This window comes from Mus musculus, chromosome 5 (genome assembly GCF_000001635.26).
Source record: "Mus musculus strain C57BL/6J chromosome 5, GRCm38.p6 C57BL/6J".
In the NCBI taxonomy this organism is placed as follows: Eukaryota; Metazoa; Chordata; class Mammalia; order Rodentia; family Muridae; genus Mus; species Mus musculus.
Window position 1 is genome coordinate 104,661,169 of NC_000071.6, and position 17,762 is coordinate 104,678,930.

General features: G+C 40.5%; 1 protein-coding gene across 1 annotated transcript in view; it reads left to right on the top strand.

Moving 5' to 3' along the window:
- Positions 1–381: 381 nt before the first annotated feature.
- The window catches only part of Gm20385 (predicted gene, 20385), a 31,748-nt gene continuing 14,367 nt past the window's right edge, over positions 382–17,762 (top strand). The window contains exon 1 of the mRNA XM_011249615.3: positions 382–1,309. Within this exon, the coding sequence (XP_011247917.1) occupies positions 1,280–1,309 (30 nt within the window). The 5' untranslated portion in view covers positions 382–1,279. The remainder of the gene's footprint in view (positions 1,310–17,762) is intronic.

Sequence of the window (17,762 nt, forward strand, 5' to 3'; positions counted from 1 at the left end):
AGCTGTCTTTAGACACCAGAAGAGGGTGTCATATGTCATTAGGGATGGTTGTGAGCCACCATGTGCTTCCTGGGATTTGACCTTAGGACCTCCTGACAGGACTCTTATCCACTGAGCCCTCTCACCAGCATCTCTATTTACATTTCAAATGTTATCCCCCTTTCCTAGTTTCCTCCTGAAAATCCCTTAGCCCCTCCCTCATCCCTCTGCTCACCAAACCACCCACTCCTGCTTCCTGGCCCTGGAGTCCCCTATACTGGGGCATAGATCCTTTCTGGGACCAAGGGAATCTCCTCCCTTTGATGAATCCATTAAGGTTTTAAAAACTTTATACCAAGTCGATTGTATGCATTTTTTTGTGAAGCAGATTCAAAAGTAGACAACAGAACTCTTTTTTATTAGAGGGAAACTTCAACCAAGAAAAAAAGGCATCAGGAATAGAGCCTAGAGCATAGAATGAGTGACTGTGGAGAAATATTGTGGAGTTATATTGACTTTGTGATTCATTCATAGGACATTTCAGAAACAATTCCATTTAGTACTTCTAACATGCATTTAATTAGTACTGTCACATCATAATGCCATCCTCATATAATACAGATCTTCACCATGGGAAGGTAACAAGAAATTAACAGAGGCCTTGCAATACATTTATCCAGCCTTATACCGAAAAAAGAATAGCCTTGAGGTTGAAAACAATCTTTAGTATTTACTCTTTCAGAAGCTAAGATATTGTCAATGCAATAATGCTTACATCATTTAAAATCATATCACACAGATATGTGCTCCAAGGGCACCGACTCAATTCTTGGCTCTTCAGGGACCCCCAGTTATGCCTGGATGTCCAAGAGTCAGAACCTCATCCGCACCCTCCTCCCCAGGCCCGGGTCTTGTCCCAGACCAGGAACTCCCCAACCAGCTCTGGCCTCGCCCCTCATAAAGGACTGTATTTCCCATCCCTGAGCAGAGTCTTGGCTTTCCCTGAAGCCCAGCACCAGCTAGGCTGCAGAAAGGGAAAACAGAGTCAATGTATTCATAGGTTCAGTGGTTCAGTGCCCAAGGAGGCTGTGATCAGTGGAAGTGCAGATAGGGACTGACAGATGCACTGGCCAATCAGAGCCTCCCTACAGGTCTGCCAGTCAGAAGAGGAGGCAGACTCTTCCGGGGATCGCGTTATAGAACCCTTGCACTTGAGCGGATTTAAGTGATTTGGAGAGTTGTGCTTTCACCTCAATTGCTCAGTACTGAGGGAAGCCTACGCAAGCTCTGAAGTTGCAACATGGCCAGCACATGCTCACTGCCCACAAAGGTGAGGAGTGGGAGCCGTTGTGGTGGGTCCTACTCTGGGCTGGGCGGGAACCAGCAGCTTGATGCAGCCACGTGTGAAGTCCCTCTTAGTGTCAGCCATTCCTGGACCCAGCGGTGGCATCTGAATAACTTCCCTCTCTGGGCTGAATCTGCACAAAGCATTTGAAGCAGGGCCTTGTGTATAGAAACATCCTTGACAGGATGCCAGTGGCAGGCAGGCTTGGTTCCTCTAGTAGAGTCTACAAGCTCTTCTCTAACATTTAACATTTTGTTTGTGATTCATTTGGAGTTATTTTTTTTTTTCTAGGTTGTAAAAGGCATCCCAAATGTTGAGTGACTGAAAGCAGGTTCTTTCAATATGTCTCTGTTTTTAAAGAACAAAAATAGATGCAATGTTAATTTTTGTACATCTGTACCTTTAGCCTTTTAGAAAAAATGTTTCTGAGAGAAGCTATGTTGTCAAATGGATCCCAGTCTCTTTCTTCCCAGGGCAATGATCCTGCTTCCCTTTTTCATTAAACTTCTTTTTTTTTTTTTTTTTCCATTTTTTATTAGGTATTTAGCTCATTTACATTACCAATGCTATACCAAACGTCCCCCATACCCACCCACCCCCACTCCCCTACCCACCCACTCCCCCTTTTTGGCCCTGGCGTTCCCCTGTACTGGGGCATACAAAGTTTGCGTGTCCAATGGACCTCTCTTTCCAGTGATGGCCGATTAGGCCATCTTTTGATACATATGCAGCTAGAGTCAAGAGCTCCGGGGTACTGGTTGGTTCATAATGTTGTTCCACCTATAGGGTTGCAGATCCCTTTACTCCTTGGGTTCTTTCTCTAGCTCTTCCATTGGGAGCCCTGTGATCCATCCATTAGCTGACTGTGAGCATCCACTTCTGTGTTTGCTAGGCCCCGGCATAGTCTCACAAGAGATAGCTACATCTGGGTCCTTTCAATAAAATCTTTCTAGGGTATGCAATGGTGTCAGCGTTTGGATGCTGATTATGGGGTGGATCCCTGGATATGGCAGTCTCTACATGGTCCATCCTTTCATCTCAGCTCCAAACTTTGTCTCTGTAACTCCTTCCATGGGTGTTTTGTTCCCAATTCTAAGGAGGGGGATAGTGTCCACACTTCAGTCTTCATTCTTCTTGAGTTTCATGTGTTTAGCAAATTGTACCTTATATCTTGAGAATCCTAGGTTTGGGGCTAATATCCACTTATAAGTGAGTACATATTGTGTGAGTTCCTTTGTGAATGTGTTACCTCACTCAGGATGATGCTCTCCAGGTCCATCCATTTGGCTAGGAATTTCATAAATTCATTCTTTTTAATAGCTGAGTAGTACTCCATTGTGTAGATGTACCACATTTTCTGTATCCATTCCTCTGTTGAGGGGCATCTGGGTTCTTTCCAGCTTCTGGCTATTATAAATAAGGCTGCTATGAACATAGTGGAGCATGTGTCCTTCTTACCAGTTGGGGCATCTTCTGGATAAATGCCCAGTAGAGGTATTGCTGGATCCTCCGGTAGTACTATGTCCAATTTTCTGAGGAACCGCCGGACTGATTTCCAGAGTGGTTGTACAAGCCTGCAATCCCACCAACAATGGAGGAGTGTTCCTCTTTCTCCACATCCACGCCAGCATCTGCTGTCACCTGAATTTTTGATCTTAGCCATTCTGACTGGTGTGAGGTGGAATCTCAGGGTTGTTTTGATTTGCATTTCCCTGATGATTAAGGATGTTGAACATTTTTTCAGGTGCTTCTCTGCCATTCGGTATTCCTCAGGTGAGAATTCTTTGTTCAGTTCTGAGCCCCATTTTTTAATGGGGTTGTTCGATTTTCTGAAGTCCACCTTCTTGAGTTCTTTATATATGTTGGATATTAGCCCCCTATCTGATTTAGGATAGGTAAAGATCCTTTCCCAATCTGTTGGTGGTCTTTTTGTCTTATTGACGGTGTCTTTTGCCTTGCAGAAACTTTGGAGTTTCATTAGGTCCCATTTGTCAATTCTCGATCTTACAGCACATGCCATTGCTGTTCTGTTCAGGAATTTTTCTCCTGTGCCCATATCTTCAAGGCTTTTCCCCACTTTCTCCTCTATAAGTTTCAGTGTCTCTGGTTTTATGTGAAGTTCTTTGATCCACTTAGATTTGAGCTTAGTACAAGGAGATAAGTATGGATCGATTCGCATTCTTCTACATGATAACAACCAGTTGTGCCAGCACCAGTTGTTGAAAATGCTGTCTTTCTTCCACTGGATGGTTTTAGCTCCCTTGTCGAAGATCAAGTGACCATAGGTGTGTGGGTTCATTTCTGGGTCTTCAATTCTATTCCATTGGTCTGCTTGTCTGTTTCTATACCAGTACCATGCAGTTTTTATCACAATTGCTCTATAGTAAAGCTTTAGGTCAGGCATGGTGATTCCACCAGAGGTTCTTTTATCCTTGAGAAGACTTTTTGCTATCCTAGGTTTTTTGTTATTCCAGGTGAATTTGCAAATTGCTCCTTCTAATTCGTTGAAGAATTGAGTTGGAATTTTGATGGGGATTGCATTGAATCTGTAGATTGCTTTTGGCAAGATAGCCATTTTTACAATGTTGATCCTGCCAATCCATGAGCATGGGAGATCTTTCCATCTTCTGAGATCTTCTTTAATTTCTTTCTTCAGAGATTTGAAGTTTTTATCATATAGATCTTTCACCTCCTTAGTTAGAGTCACGCCAAGATATTTTATATTATTTGTGACTATTGAGAAGGGTGTTGTTTCCCTAATTTCTTTCTCAGCCTGTTTATTCTTTGTGTAGAGAAAGGCCATTGACTTGTTTGAGTTTATTTTATATCCAGCTACTTCACCGAAGCTGCTTATCAGGTTTAGGAGTTCTCTGTTAGAATTTTTAGGGTCACTTATATATACTATCATATCATCTGCAAAAAGTGATATTTTGACTTCCTCTTTTCCAATTTGTATCCCCTTGATCTCCTTTTGTTGTCGAATTGCTCTGGCTAATACTTCAAGTACTATGTTGAAAAGGTAGGGAGAAAGTGGGCAGCCTTGTCTAGTCCCTGATTTTAGTGGGATTGCTTCCAGCTTCTCTCCATTTACTTTGATGTTGGCTACTGGTTTGCTGTAGATTGCTTTTATCATGTTTAGGTATGGGCCTTGAATTCCTGATCTTTCCAAAACTTTTATCATGAATGGGTGTTGAATCTTGTCAAATGCTTTTTCTGCATCTAACGAGATGATCATGTGGTTTTTGTCTTTCAGTTTGTTTATATAATGGATTACATTGATGGATTTTCGAATATTAAACCATCCCTGCATTCCTGGAATAAAACCTACTTGGTCAGGATGGATGATTGCTTTAATATGTTCTTGGATTCGGTTAGCAAGAATTTTATTGAGGATTTTTGCATCGATATTCATAAGAGAAATTGGTCTGAAGTTCTCTATCTTTGTTGAATCTTTCTGTGGTTTAGGTATCAGAGTAATAGTGGCTTCATAAAATGAGTTGGGTAGAGTACCTTCTACTTCTATTTCGTGAAATAGTTTGTGCAGAACTGGAATTAGATCTTCTTGAAGGTCTGATAGAACTCTGCACTAAACCCGTCTGGTCCTGGGCTTTTTTTGGCTGGGAGACTATTAATAACTGCTTCTATTTCTTTAGGTGATATGGGACTGTTTAGATGGTCAACTTGATCCTGACTTAACTTTGGTACCTGGTATCTGTCCAGAAATTTGTCCATTTCGTCCAGGTTTTCCAGTTTTGTTGAGTATAACCTTTTGTAGAAGGATCTGATGGTGTTTTGGATTTCTTCAGGATCTGTTGTTATGTCTCCCTTTTCATTTCTGATTTTGTTAATTAGGATTTTGTCCCTGTGCCCTTTAGTGAGTCTAGCTAAGGGTTTATCTATCTTGTTGATTTTCTCAAAGAACCAACTCCTCGTTTGGTTAATTCTTTGAATAGTTCTTCTTGTTTCCACTTGGTTGATTTCACCCCTGAGTTTGATTATTTCCTGCCGTCTACTCCTCTTGGGTGAATTTGCTTCCTTTTTTTCTAGAGCTTTTAGATGTGTTGTCAAGCTGCTAGTATGTGCTCTCTCGCGTTTCTTCTTGGAGGCACTCAGAGCTATGAGTTTCCCTCTTAGAAATGCTTTCATTGTGTCCCAAAGGTTTGGGTACGTTGTGGCTTCATTTTCATTAAACTCTAAAAAGTCTTTAATTTCTTTCTTTATTCCTTCCTTGACCAAGGTATCATTGAGGAGAGTGTTGTTCAGTTTCCACGTGAATGTCGGCTTTCCATTATTTATGTTGTTATTGAAGATCAGTCTTAGGCCATGATGGTCTGATAGGATACATGGGACAATTTCAATATTTTTGTATCTGTTGAGGCCTGTTTTGTGACCAATTATATGGTCAGTTTTGGAGAAGGTCCCGTGAGGTGCTGAAAAGAAGGTATATCCTTTTGTTTTAGGATAAAACGTTCTGTAGATATCTGTTAGGTCCATTTGTTTCATAACTTCTGTTAGTTTCACTGTGTCCCTGTTTAGTTTCTGTTTCCACGATCTGTCCCTTGATGAAAGTGGTGTGTTGAAGTCTCCCACTATTATTGTGTGAGGTGCAATGTGTGCTTTGAGCTTTACTAAAATGTCTTTAATGAATGTGGCTGCCCTTGCATTTGGAGCGTAGATATTCAGAATTGAGAGGTCCTCTTGGAGGATTTTACCTTTGATGAGTATGAAGTGTCCCTCCTTGTCTTTTTTGATAACTTTGTGTTGGAAGTCGATTTTATCCGATATTAGAATGGCTACTCCAGCTTGTTTCTTCAGACCATTTGCTTGGAAAATTGTTTTCCAGCCTTTCACTCTGAGGTAGTGTCTGTCTTTTTCCCTGAGATGGGTTTCCTGTAAGCAGCAGAATGTTGGGTCCTGTTTGTGTAGCCAGTCTGTTAGTCTATGTCTTTTTATTGGGGAATTGAGTCCATTAATATTAAGAGATATTAAGGAAAAGCAATTGTTGCTTCCTTTTATTTTTGTTGTTAGAGTTGGCATTCTGTTCTTGTGGCTGTCTTCTTTTTGGTTTGTTGAGGGATTACTTTCTTGTTTGTTCTAGGGCGTGATTTCCGTCCTTGTATTGCTTCTTTTCTGTTACTATCCTTTGAAGGGCTGGATTCGTGGAAAGATATTGTGTGAATTTGGTTTTGTCGTGGAATACTTTGGTTTCTCCATCTATGGTAATTGAGAGTTTGGCCGGGTATAGTAGCCTGGGCTGGCATTTGTGTTCTCTTAGTGTCTGTATAACATCTGTCCAGGCTCTTCTGGCTTTCATAGTCTCTGGTGAAAAGTCTGGTGTAATTCTGATAGGCCTTCCTTTATATGTTACTTGACCTTTCTCCCTTACTGCTTTTAATATTCTATTTTTATTTAGTGCATTTGTTGTTCTGATTATTATGTGTCGGGAGGAATTTCTTTTCTGGTCCAGTCTATTTGGAGTTCTGTAGGCTTCTTGTATGATCATGGGCATCTCTTTCTTTATGTTTGGGAAGTTTTCTTCAATTATTTTGTTGAAGATATTAGCTGGCCCTTTAAGTTGAAAATCTTCATTCTCATCAATTCCTATTATCCGTAGGTTTGGCCTTCTCATTGTGTCCTGGATTTCCTGGATGTTTTGAGTTAGGATCCTTTTGCATTTTGTATTTTCTTTGACTGTTGTGTCGATGTTCTCTATGGAATCTTCTGCACCTGAGATTCTCTCTTCAATTTCTTGTATTCTGTTGCTGATGCTCGCATCTATGGTTCCAGATCTCTTTCCTAGGGTTTCTATCTCCAGCGTTGCCTCGCTTTGGGTTTTCTTTACTGTGTCTACTTCCCTTTTTAGTTCTAGTATTGTTTTGTTCATTTCCATTACCTGTTTGGATGTGTTTTCCTGTTTTTCTTTAAGGACTTCTACCTGTTTGGCTGTGTTTTCCTGCTTTTCTTTAAGGGCCTGTAACTCTTTAGCAGTGCTCTCCTGTAATTCTTTATGTGACTTATGAAAGTCCTTCTTGATGTCCTCTATCATCATCATGAAAAATGTTTTTAAATCTGGGTCTAGATTTTCGGTTGTGTTGGGGTGCCCAGGACTATGTGGGGTGGGAGTGCTGCGTTCTGATGATGGTGAGTGGTCTTTATTTCTGTTAGTAGGATTCTTACGTTTGCCTTTCGCCATCTGGTAATCTCTGAAGCTAGCTGTTATAGTTGTCTCTGTTAAGAGCTTGTACTTCAGGTGACTCTGTTAGCCTCTATAAGCAGACCTGGGAGGATAGCACTCTCCTTGGTTTCAGTGGGTAGAGTATTCTCTGCAGGAAAGCTCTCTTCTTGCAGGGAAGGTACCCAGATATCTGGTGTTCGAACAGGACTCCTGGCAGAAGTTGTGTTCCACTCACTAGAGGTCTTAGGATCCCGTGGAGAATCCTATGTGGGCCCTTGCGGGTGTCAGGCAACTCCGCTGGCCAGGAAGCCCGCGGCTCGAGTGGAGCGGAAGGGGCTTTTGTCCCGGGTCAGGCCCGGGCAGTGTGCTTCCCTATGTACCGCAGTCTCAGGTTCTGCGCGATTGGATTGGGGCCGGCGCTGTGTTCCACTCACCAGAGGTCTTAGGATCCCGTGGAAAATCCTGTGTGGGCCCTTGCGGGTGTCAGGCAACTCCGCTGGCCAGGAAGCCCGCGGCTCGAGTCTCATTAAACTTCTTAAGTCCGTATGTTAAATGTATGTACAAGAGTGTTTTTAAAATTACTCATATACACCGTGTAATTAACGGTCCTTTTCAGTGAAAGGAGAAGTGCTTTCATGTGGAACATGTCTTCTGCCTTCAGACTAGAACAGAAGGAATAGTTTACTGTGTATACAGTAGGGTGAAACAATGTAGACAAGAGCTAGCTCACAGACTAAAGTTTAAGGGAGTCATCTGCAGGAGTCACCATTAGGAAGGAGGGGGCAAAGTGAGTGATTGCTTTAAATTCCTCAGCATTTATTAATTCATGCATGTTTATAGAAATTGTTCAGATTGGTGGGTATAAAAGTTGGGGAGGTTCTGTGGGATCAAACTTTGTTGATGTAATTATGTCAGCTGAGAAGCTGTGTGTGTGTCAGGTTATAGATCAGCAGCTAATATTACACATAAGGACAAGATCATACATCATCTTATTGATGGCATTTCCTCAGCAGGGAATGGCCTGCTCTTCTTTTTGTTTGGTTGTTTTTTTGTTTGTTTGTTTGTTTTTTTGAGACAGGGTTTCTCTGTATGGCTCTGGCTGTCCTGGAATTCACTTTGTAGACCAGCCTGGCCTCAAACTCAGAAATCCACCTGCTTCTGCCTAGGCATGTGCCACCACCCCCAGTTTAGGCCTGCTCTTCTTGAAAGTCCCTATTGTTATGCATTTTTCTCTTGTTCATGTACCACCAGCCACAACCCCTGGTTCCTGGAAATTAACTCCAGGGTGCTAAAGTAACTTTGAGTTTCAGAATTTTTTCATGTGTTCATGGTGCTTGGCAGGAAGCAGACATTAAATTGTTCTTCCAAGTAGTTTTCATTGTGGGTTTCAGAGTGCATGTTTTTTTTCTGAATTCACAAAGAAGCGTGACAGACTGCAGAGCCATAGCCACCATTCTGATCATCTCTATGCAGAGAGATCTGTAGAACATGGGGCCTCACTGTTTGAAGGATTGTGGATTGAAAGCAAGAGATATAACAGTTAAAGTCACTTTGAGTTATTTTTGTGGGAGTTTGTGGGCTTTGTTTTGTTTTGTTTTAAGTTTCAATACACATGCACTCATAGGTAACATTGTTCAAGTTAACATTTAAGGGACTCTTCCCTTATAAATTATCCCTACAATCAGAGCCCTATTTGTCATGAAAGAGCACACAATGACAGCTTAAGCAATGTCCTCTTGACCCTTTCTCCTATCTGATTTTAATCTTTTATAACATTGCCATTTGTCAGATGGATTTGAGAGCTTCAGCCATCTTGTTTACAGTATAGGTTGAAATTGAAAATGTGGTGGTGGGGGAGCACAGAATCTAGCATAAGCTTTCACATTCAAAGTGTTTTTATAATGTCTTGTAGTTGGTGTTTGGGGAAGCAAAAGTGAGTGTCAAGCTTTTACACCAGAGTGGCCAGATTGATGAGAAGCAAATAGCTAGTACAGCAGACTGTAAGACTCCAGAAAGTTGTTCTATTTGGATGCAAGGAGAACTTTCTGCCCATGAGTCACAGTGGATCAAAAAGTAAAGATGAGGTTAAGAAACAGACTGAATTGATTTTGTTTAAATTTAAATAATGGCAATAAATGATCATTGAGAAAAATGTAACACTTTAGACAAGTGACCCATTTCAATTCTTCTAAATAAGTAACCAGGCTTAGGTCATCACACATTTTTGATTTGGAGAATATGTTTATTATTGTTTAAGAATTGTTTTTTTTTTAAGATGTCATTTTATTTATTTATTTATTTAATTTATTTTTTATGTATGCAGTGTTTTGCCTGCATGTATGCCTGCAAGCCAGTAGAGGGCACCTAATCTTATTATACATGACTGTGACCCACCATGTGGTTACTAGAAATTGAACTCAGGACATTTGGAAGAGCATCCAGTTCTCTTCACCTCTGAGGCATCTCTCCAGCCCAACATTTAAGATTTTTACACTGGAGTTCCTGTTTAATGTTTGGTATAATTGTAATATCAATACCCTATAATATTATCTATGCATTTTTATTTTTGAATAGTTAATCAAACATTAATTTTTCTTAAAGAGAAGCAAGAGTGGTTGTTTAGAATTAAGTGTGCATTTTCTCTTCTCATTCCACAGTCCAACATAATGGAAGACATCACAAGACAATAACCTGTGTCTGTTTCCTGATATATATATATTTCAAATTGTTGAATAAAAATATGATTTTACAGGTCTACACAGTGTGTAGGAGTGGATTTGGCATGAATGCTTCTGTGATGGTCATCCTCTTCAGAAAGAGCATGAGAAATGTATCTGTCAAAAGTCATGGTTTCATAGTCTTCATTATTCTGGTTTTATTTCTTCATTACTGTTTCCCTTCTTTGCAGATTCTGTTTTCGCTTCTTCTTCTTCTTTTCTACTTCTTCTTCTTTTCTTCTTCTTCTTCTTTTCTTCTTCTTCTTCTTCTTCTTTTCTTCTTCTTCCTTTCTTCTTCTTCTTCTTCTTTTCTTCTTCTTCTTTTCTTCTTCTTCTTCTTCTTCTTCTTCTTCTTCTTCTTCTTCTTCTTCTTCCTCCTCCTCCTCCTCCTCCTTCTTCTTCTTCTTCCTCTTCCTCTTCTTTCTCTTCTTCTTCCTCTTCCTCTTCCTCTTCCTCCTCCTCTTCCTCTTCCTCTTCCTCTTCCTCTTCCTCTTCTTCTTCTTCTTCTTCTTCTTCTTCTTCTTCTTCTTCTTCTTCTTCTTCCTTTTCCTCTTTTCTTCTTCTTCTGCTTCTTTTTTTTTTTTTTTCAGTTTCATGAGACATTGTTTCCCTCTATAGCCCCAGCTGTCCTAAACTCACTCTGTAGATCAGGCTGGCCTGGAACTCAGAAATCCATGTGCCTCTGCCTCTCAAGTGCTAGGATTAAATAGCATATGCAACCACTGCCCAGCTCTTTGCATTTTCATTCAAGCAATAATTGAATTAATTTTCATTGAAACTAGATTCTTCTCTCATATAGTATATTAGGTCTACAGTTTTTTGTCCCTCCATTCCTTCCAGTTACACTGCCACCTCTTCTATCCTCCTCTCCCACAGATTTCCTCTCATTCTGTTTTCTCTTTAGAGGAGAGCAGGTTGCAAGGAGAGGAGAGCCAAGCAGATCAAAACAAGACCGAGAAGGCTTGTTAAAAGCCCTCAATTTGGGGTTGTCCATGGCAAGCCAATAGGAAGAAAAGAACATCAAGATCAAGCAAAGGAGTCAGAGCCATACTTCCTCCCAGTGTTAGGGTTACCACACATCACCAAGTTAACCACCATAACACAGAAGCAGAGGACCTGGCTGAGCCCCAAGCAATCCATTTTTGCTATTTAAGTCTTTGTGGGGTTTCTGAAAACCTTGGCCATGTAAGAATTGGGTTCCTGCTGATGTCCAGCTCCTCAAATTAAACCACATATTGGTTGGCCACTCAAAAAGGGTCATTAGCAAGTTTGCTCAGCACATTTTACAGACAGGAATGTGTATGTAGAGGTTTTATACCTTGTATTTTTTTCACGATTTTCTTTTCTTTCTGTGTCCTACTGACTACCTTCTCTCTGCAAAGAGACTAGAACATAGGAATTAAGGCTCCAAACAAGCACAAAGTTGATTTTGAGATTTAGTGAGTTGTGTGAAAGTTGTCCAAAAAATTAGTCCCTGTGCTTGGGTTGCTGAGAGCAAGATGTTTTCCACGGAATCAGCATGGGTAGTTTTGAGCCATCCTTGGCTAACAACTCAATGAAATGTAACCTGTTCCCAACACTGAATCCACACTGCTTATAAAGGACGAGCAGTTAAGACCCTGTCCTCCATTAGTAGGAGTGGTCACCAGGGTCACCCTCAGAGTGTCCTGAAAGTTCCCACGGCACTTTGTTCCTTTACAAACGTGCAGTTGCCCACTACTTGCAGCTCTTTCTCCCTGAACTATACTTTCTTCCTACATCCCTCCTCCAAATGACCCCTACCACTTCTTTCCTCATTTATCTCAGTCTACCCAGAGAGTCTATTCTATTTCTGCTTTGCAGAAAGATGTCTGTGTCACCTCTCCATCTCTTCTCTTTACATAACCTCTCTGGGCCTGTAGGGGATAGCTTCATTAAAATTTACCTAAGAGCTAATATCCACTTATGGGGGAATGTATAACATTACATCATTCTAAGTCTGGGTTACCTCAGGTAGGGTGCTTTTACTCTAGCTGCAGTCATCAGCCTGTTGTGCTGCAGTCATTTCATGTTGTCATATTTTTAGCAGCTGAGTGGTACTCATTGTACAGACATACCACATTTGTTTCTGCAGTTTTCAGCTGTGGAACATCTATGTGTTTTTACCTTCTGTCTAATACAAATAAAGCTATTGTGAACATAGGTGAGCATGTGTCCTGGGTTGCTGGATGGAGTACCTTTTTCATTTATGCCCAAGACTGATATAGCTTGGTCCTGAGGTGGATGCATTCCCAGTCTCCTGAGGAATCATGATACTGGTTCCCTTATTGGCTATATTTGTCTGCACTCCTACAAGCAGTAGAAGGTGTCACACTTGCTTTATATTCTCACTAATATGAAAATCATTTGTGTTAGTTATCTTCACCATTGTGACATGTAACATGGACTCACAAAGTAGTTTTCAATTGCAATTCCATAATGGCTAAGGATGGTGAACATTTCTTTAAGAGTTTCTCAGCCATTTGAGATTGTCTGTTGAGAATTCATGGTTTAAATCTCTACCCTATTTTTTATCTGGAGTTTTTGATTTTAGATCATCTAGTTTTGTGAGGTCTGTATATATTTTTGTATATTACAAGTTTATCAGGTATGTTTAAATTGTACAAATACTTTTCTCATTCCTTAGACTGTCTATTTGTCCAATTGTCTGGGCTTTGGCCTTAGAAAAACCTCACTGTTCCATGAGGTCCAATTTATGAATTTATCTTAGTTTCTGCACTATTAGTATTCTGTTCAGAAGGTTGTCTCCTGTGACATTGAATTCAGTGAGGTTCTCCCATTATCCTTCTGTCAGGATCAATGTGTCTGGTTTTATTTTAAATCTTTGGAAATCTATTTGGAAATGAGTTTAGTGCAGGGCAAAGAAGATAGACCTCTTTCCATACATCTCCATGTAGAACTACAGTGTAACAAGCACCACTTTGCTAAGCCAAGTGTGGTCCTGATAGGCCCAGGTAGACATGGTTCCTGCCCCTGGGACACTGGTGTGAGCCTTCCTGAGTGTTGATGGCTGTTGTAGGTATAAGTAAGGCTTGTTTATGTAATCATGTACAAATTTTCTGGACCCACTAACAGAGGACTCTTTTCTCTGAAAACAGGGGATTTCATTTTCAGAGGAACTTCTTCCCTGTGAATGTTAATGCCTCCATGCTGGTTAGAAACTGCTGGAGTCCTGGAATTGAGGGTGTAGCTATGTCACATCGAAGTTATAAAAACTGAGATTTCAGGTAAAAAACAGATTTCAGGACAGCTTTTAAGGCTACATGAGTTTGAAAATATATAATTTTGCAACTCTGCAAAAAGAAGGATGCAAGAGGAATCACATCAGGGGCTCCTTAAGGAATCTAAAGTAACCAAGTCAGTTACCCTGTGAGCCAGCAAGTGAAATAGATGCAAAGGCAGGGAGATATAAAGGCATGCACATTCCAGAGTTCAAGGTCAGTTTGAACAGGGGCAAGGCCATTGCCTGGAGTGGTAAAAATGGTAATTTGATGACCTTGTGCAATGGAACTGGCTTCTAAAGTATGCTTAAGAAAGGCTAATGGATCCCTGAATTCTTTTGCATTGTTAAGAAAAAAAATGTATGTTTCCTGTGTCTTAAGAATCTAAAGACTTGTGCCTGGGGATGGTGATTCCTGAAATGCTCAAAAGGAAATTTGAATAAATGATTGGATTGATATGTACAATAATGATTGGATCTGGGTTTTATGAGTTGATGCATCTAGAAACATTTTAAGGATAAAAGAGAAATACTTGGATATCTCTCTCTCTCTCTCTCCTCTCTCCCTCCTTCCCTCCCCATGGACAGAGAGAGATCTCCAGGGAAGAAGCAGAACATAGAGAGCAGCAGACTGAAAAAGCTGCCCCAAGCAGAACACAGGTCATCAGCTAGAATCCACAGTTTGACTTCTTGTCTTGTTTTTTTTTTTTTTTTTTTTTTTTTTTTTTTTTTTTTTTTTTTTTTTTTTTTTGCTATTCCCATGCACCCCTTGTCTCAGAACCCCTTTAAGGTCTTGTTTTTTTCAATGTGTCTAGGTGAATTCCCTAAGAAACTCCAGGTGTACATATGTGGTTTGATTTGTCTATGGTTCTTTAACTCTATTCCATTGATCAAGCTGTGTGTCTGTATGCCAGTACCAATGAAAAAGTATGATGTAAAAGCAAAATTCTAGGCCTTTAGGCCCAGGCTTGCGAATGTGACCTCTGTGACTCAATGCTGGAAGGTATACTAATTATAAAACAGATAGAGGCATTCCTCCACCCACCTGCTTCCTGGGTTCAAGGAGTGTTCATTCAAAGAAAGTCATCCTGACCCACGCTGACCATTGCTGGAACCCGCTATGCAAATGTGCTAGTGTTAGGGGCTCTGAGAAACTGTCTTGAGAAATAACCCACACAATTACCAGGTATTCCTTGTGACTCTTGTGACTTTGCACTTCCTTGTGACTCTTAACTGGTATTTTTGGTATTTTCCAACAATGCCCTTCCCACCCCCTTGAGTTGTGGTTTCTTCCTTTAAATACCCCCTTACACAGCTACTCAGGGTGCCAAGGTCCTCACATTTTGGGTCTTTCACATGTAGTTATTTTCCTACTATTTTCCTACTAGCTCTCCTGGGTTTTTGTCCTGGGAGCTGGAAATTGTCATTTCAAGGTCTGTAAACGTTTTTGGCATTTTGTCAGGGATTGTGTTGAATTTGTAGATTACTTTTGTGAAGATTTGTGTTTTGACTGCATCAATCCTACCAATTCGTGAGCATTAGAAAGTTTCCCATCTTCTTAGGTCTACTTCAATTTTTTAAAATGATTTAACTTGTCATACAAATATTTCATATGCTTTTTTAAAAAATGACTTGCTTTTTTAATTTATTTTTTCCCAATTTTTTTATTAGGTATTTTCTTCATTTATATTTCAAATGCTATCCCGAAAGTCCCCTATACCCTCCCCCCATCCTGCTCCCCTACACACCCACCCACTCCCACTTCTTGGCTCTGGTATTCCCCTGTACCTGGGTCATATAACGTTTGCAAGACCAAGAGACCTCTCTTCCCAATGATGGCTGACTAGGCCATCTTCTGCTACATATGCAGCTAGAGACAGGAGCTCAGAGGTTACTGGTTAGTTCATATTGTTGTTCCACCTATAGCGTTGCAGAACCCTTCAGCTTTTTGGGAGACTTTCTCTATCTCCTCCATTGGGGGCCCTGTGTTCCATCCAATAGATGACTGAGGGCATCCACTTCTGTGTTTGCCAGGCATGGCATGGCCTCACAAGAGACAGCTATATCAGGGTCCTTTCAGTAAAACCTGACTGGCATATGCAATAGTGTCTGTTTTTGGTGGCTTATTATGGGATGGATCCCCGGGTGGGGCAGTTTCTGGATGGTCGATCCTCTCATCTCAGCTCCAAACTTTGTCTCTGTAACTCCTTCCATGGGTATTTTGTTCCCTATTCTAAGGAGGGACAAAGTAGCCACACTTTGATCTTCATCCTTGTTGAGTTTCATGTGTTTGCAAATTGTATCTTGGGTATTCTAAGTTTCTGGAATAATGTCCACTTATCAATGAGGGCATATCATGTGAGTTCTTTTGTGACTGGGTTACCTTACTCAGGATGATAACCTCCAGAACCATCCCTTTGCCTAGGAATTTCATAAATTAATTGTTTTTAAAAGCTGAGTAGTACTCCATTGTGTAAATGTACCACATTTTCTGTATCCATTCCTCTATTGAGGGACATCTGGGTTCTTTCAAACTTCTGGCTATTATAAATAAGGCTGCTATGAACATAATGGAACATGTGTTTGTATTACCAGTTGGGATATCTTCTGGATATATGCCAAGGAGAGATATTGCTGGATCTTCCGGTAGCACTATGCCCAATTTTCTGAGGAACCGCCAGACTGATTTCCAGAGTGGAGTACAAGCTTGAAATCAATGGAGGAGTGTTTCTCTTTCTTCATATCCTCGCCAGCATCTGCTGTCACATGAATTTTTGATCTTAGCCATTCTGACTGGTATGAGGTGGAATCTCAGGGTTGTTTTCATTTGCATTTCTCTGATAATTAAAGATGTTGAACATTTCAGGTGCTTCTTAGCCATTCGATATTCCTCAGTTGAGAATTCTTTGTTTAGCTCTGTGCCCCATTTTTTAATGGGGTTATTTGATATTCTGGAGCCCATCTTCATCAGTTCTGTATATATATTGGATATTAGTCCCCTATATGATTTTGGATTGGTAAAGAACCTTTTCCAATCTGTTGGTGGCCCTTTTGTCTTATTGACAGTGTCTTTTGCCTTACAGAAGCTTTGCAATTTTATGAGGTCCCATTTGTCAATTCTCGATCTTACAGCACAAGCCACTGCTGTTCTATTCAGGAATTTTTCCCCTGTGCCCATATCTTCGAGGCTTTTCCCCTCTTTCTCCTCTATAAGTTTCATTGTCTCTGGTTTTATGTGGAGTTCCTTGATCCACTTAGATTTGACCTTAGTACAAGGAGATAGGAATGGATCAATTCACATTCTTCTACATGATAATCGCCAGTTGTGCCAGCACCATTTGTTGAAAATGCTGTCTTTTTTACACTGGATGGTTTTAGCTCCCTTGTCAAGGATCAAGTTTCCATAGCTGTGTGGGTTCATTTCTGGGTCTTCAATTCTGTTCCATTGGTCTACTTGTCTGTCACTGTACCAGCACCATGCAGTTTTTATCACAATTGCTCTGTAGTACAGCTTTAGGTCAGGCTGGTGAGTCCACCAGAGGTTCTTTTATCATTGAGAAGAGTTTTTGCTATCTTATGTTTTTTTGTTATCCCAGATGAATTTGCAAATTGCCCTTTCTAACTCGGTGAAAAATTGAGTTGGAATTTTGATGAGGATTTCATTGAACCTGTAGATTGCTTTCAGCAAGATAGCTGTTTTGACTCTATTAGTCCTGCCAATTCATGAGTAGTGGAGATCTTTCCATCTTCTGAGATCTACTTCGAATTCTTCAAAGACGTGAAGTTCTTATCATATATATCTTTCACTTCCTTAGTTAGAGTCGCACCAAGGTATTTTATATTATTTGTGACTATTGTGAAGGGTGTTGTTTCCCTAATTTCTTCCTCAGCCTGTTTATCCTTTGTGTAGAGAAAGGCCACTGATTTGTTTGAGTTAATTTTATTTAAATATTTATTTATTTATTTTTATTATATACACTGTAGCTGTCTTCAGACACTCCAGAAGAGGGCATCAGATCTCATTACGGATGGTTGTGAGCCACCATGTGGTTGCTGGGATTTGAACTCAGGACCTTTGGAAGAGCAGTCGGCGCTCCTAACCGCTGAGCCATCTCACCAGCCCCCTTGAGTTAATTTTATATCCAGTTACTTCACTGAAGCTATCTATCAGGTTTAAGAGTTCCCTGGTGGAATTTTTAGGATCACTTATATATACTATTATATCACCTGCAAATAGTGGTATTTTGACTTCTTTCTTTCCCATTTGTATCCCCTTGACCTCCTTTT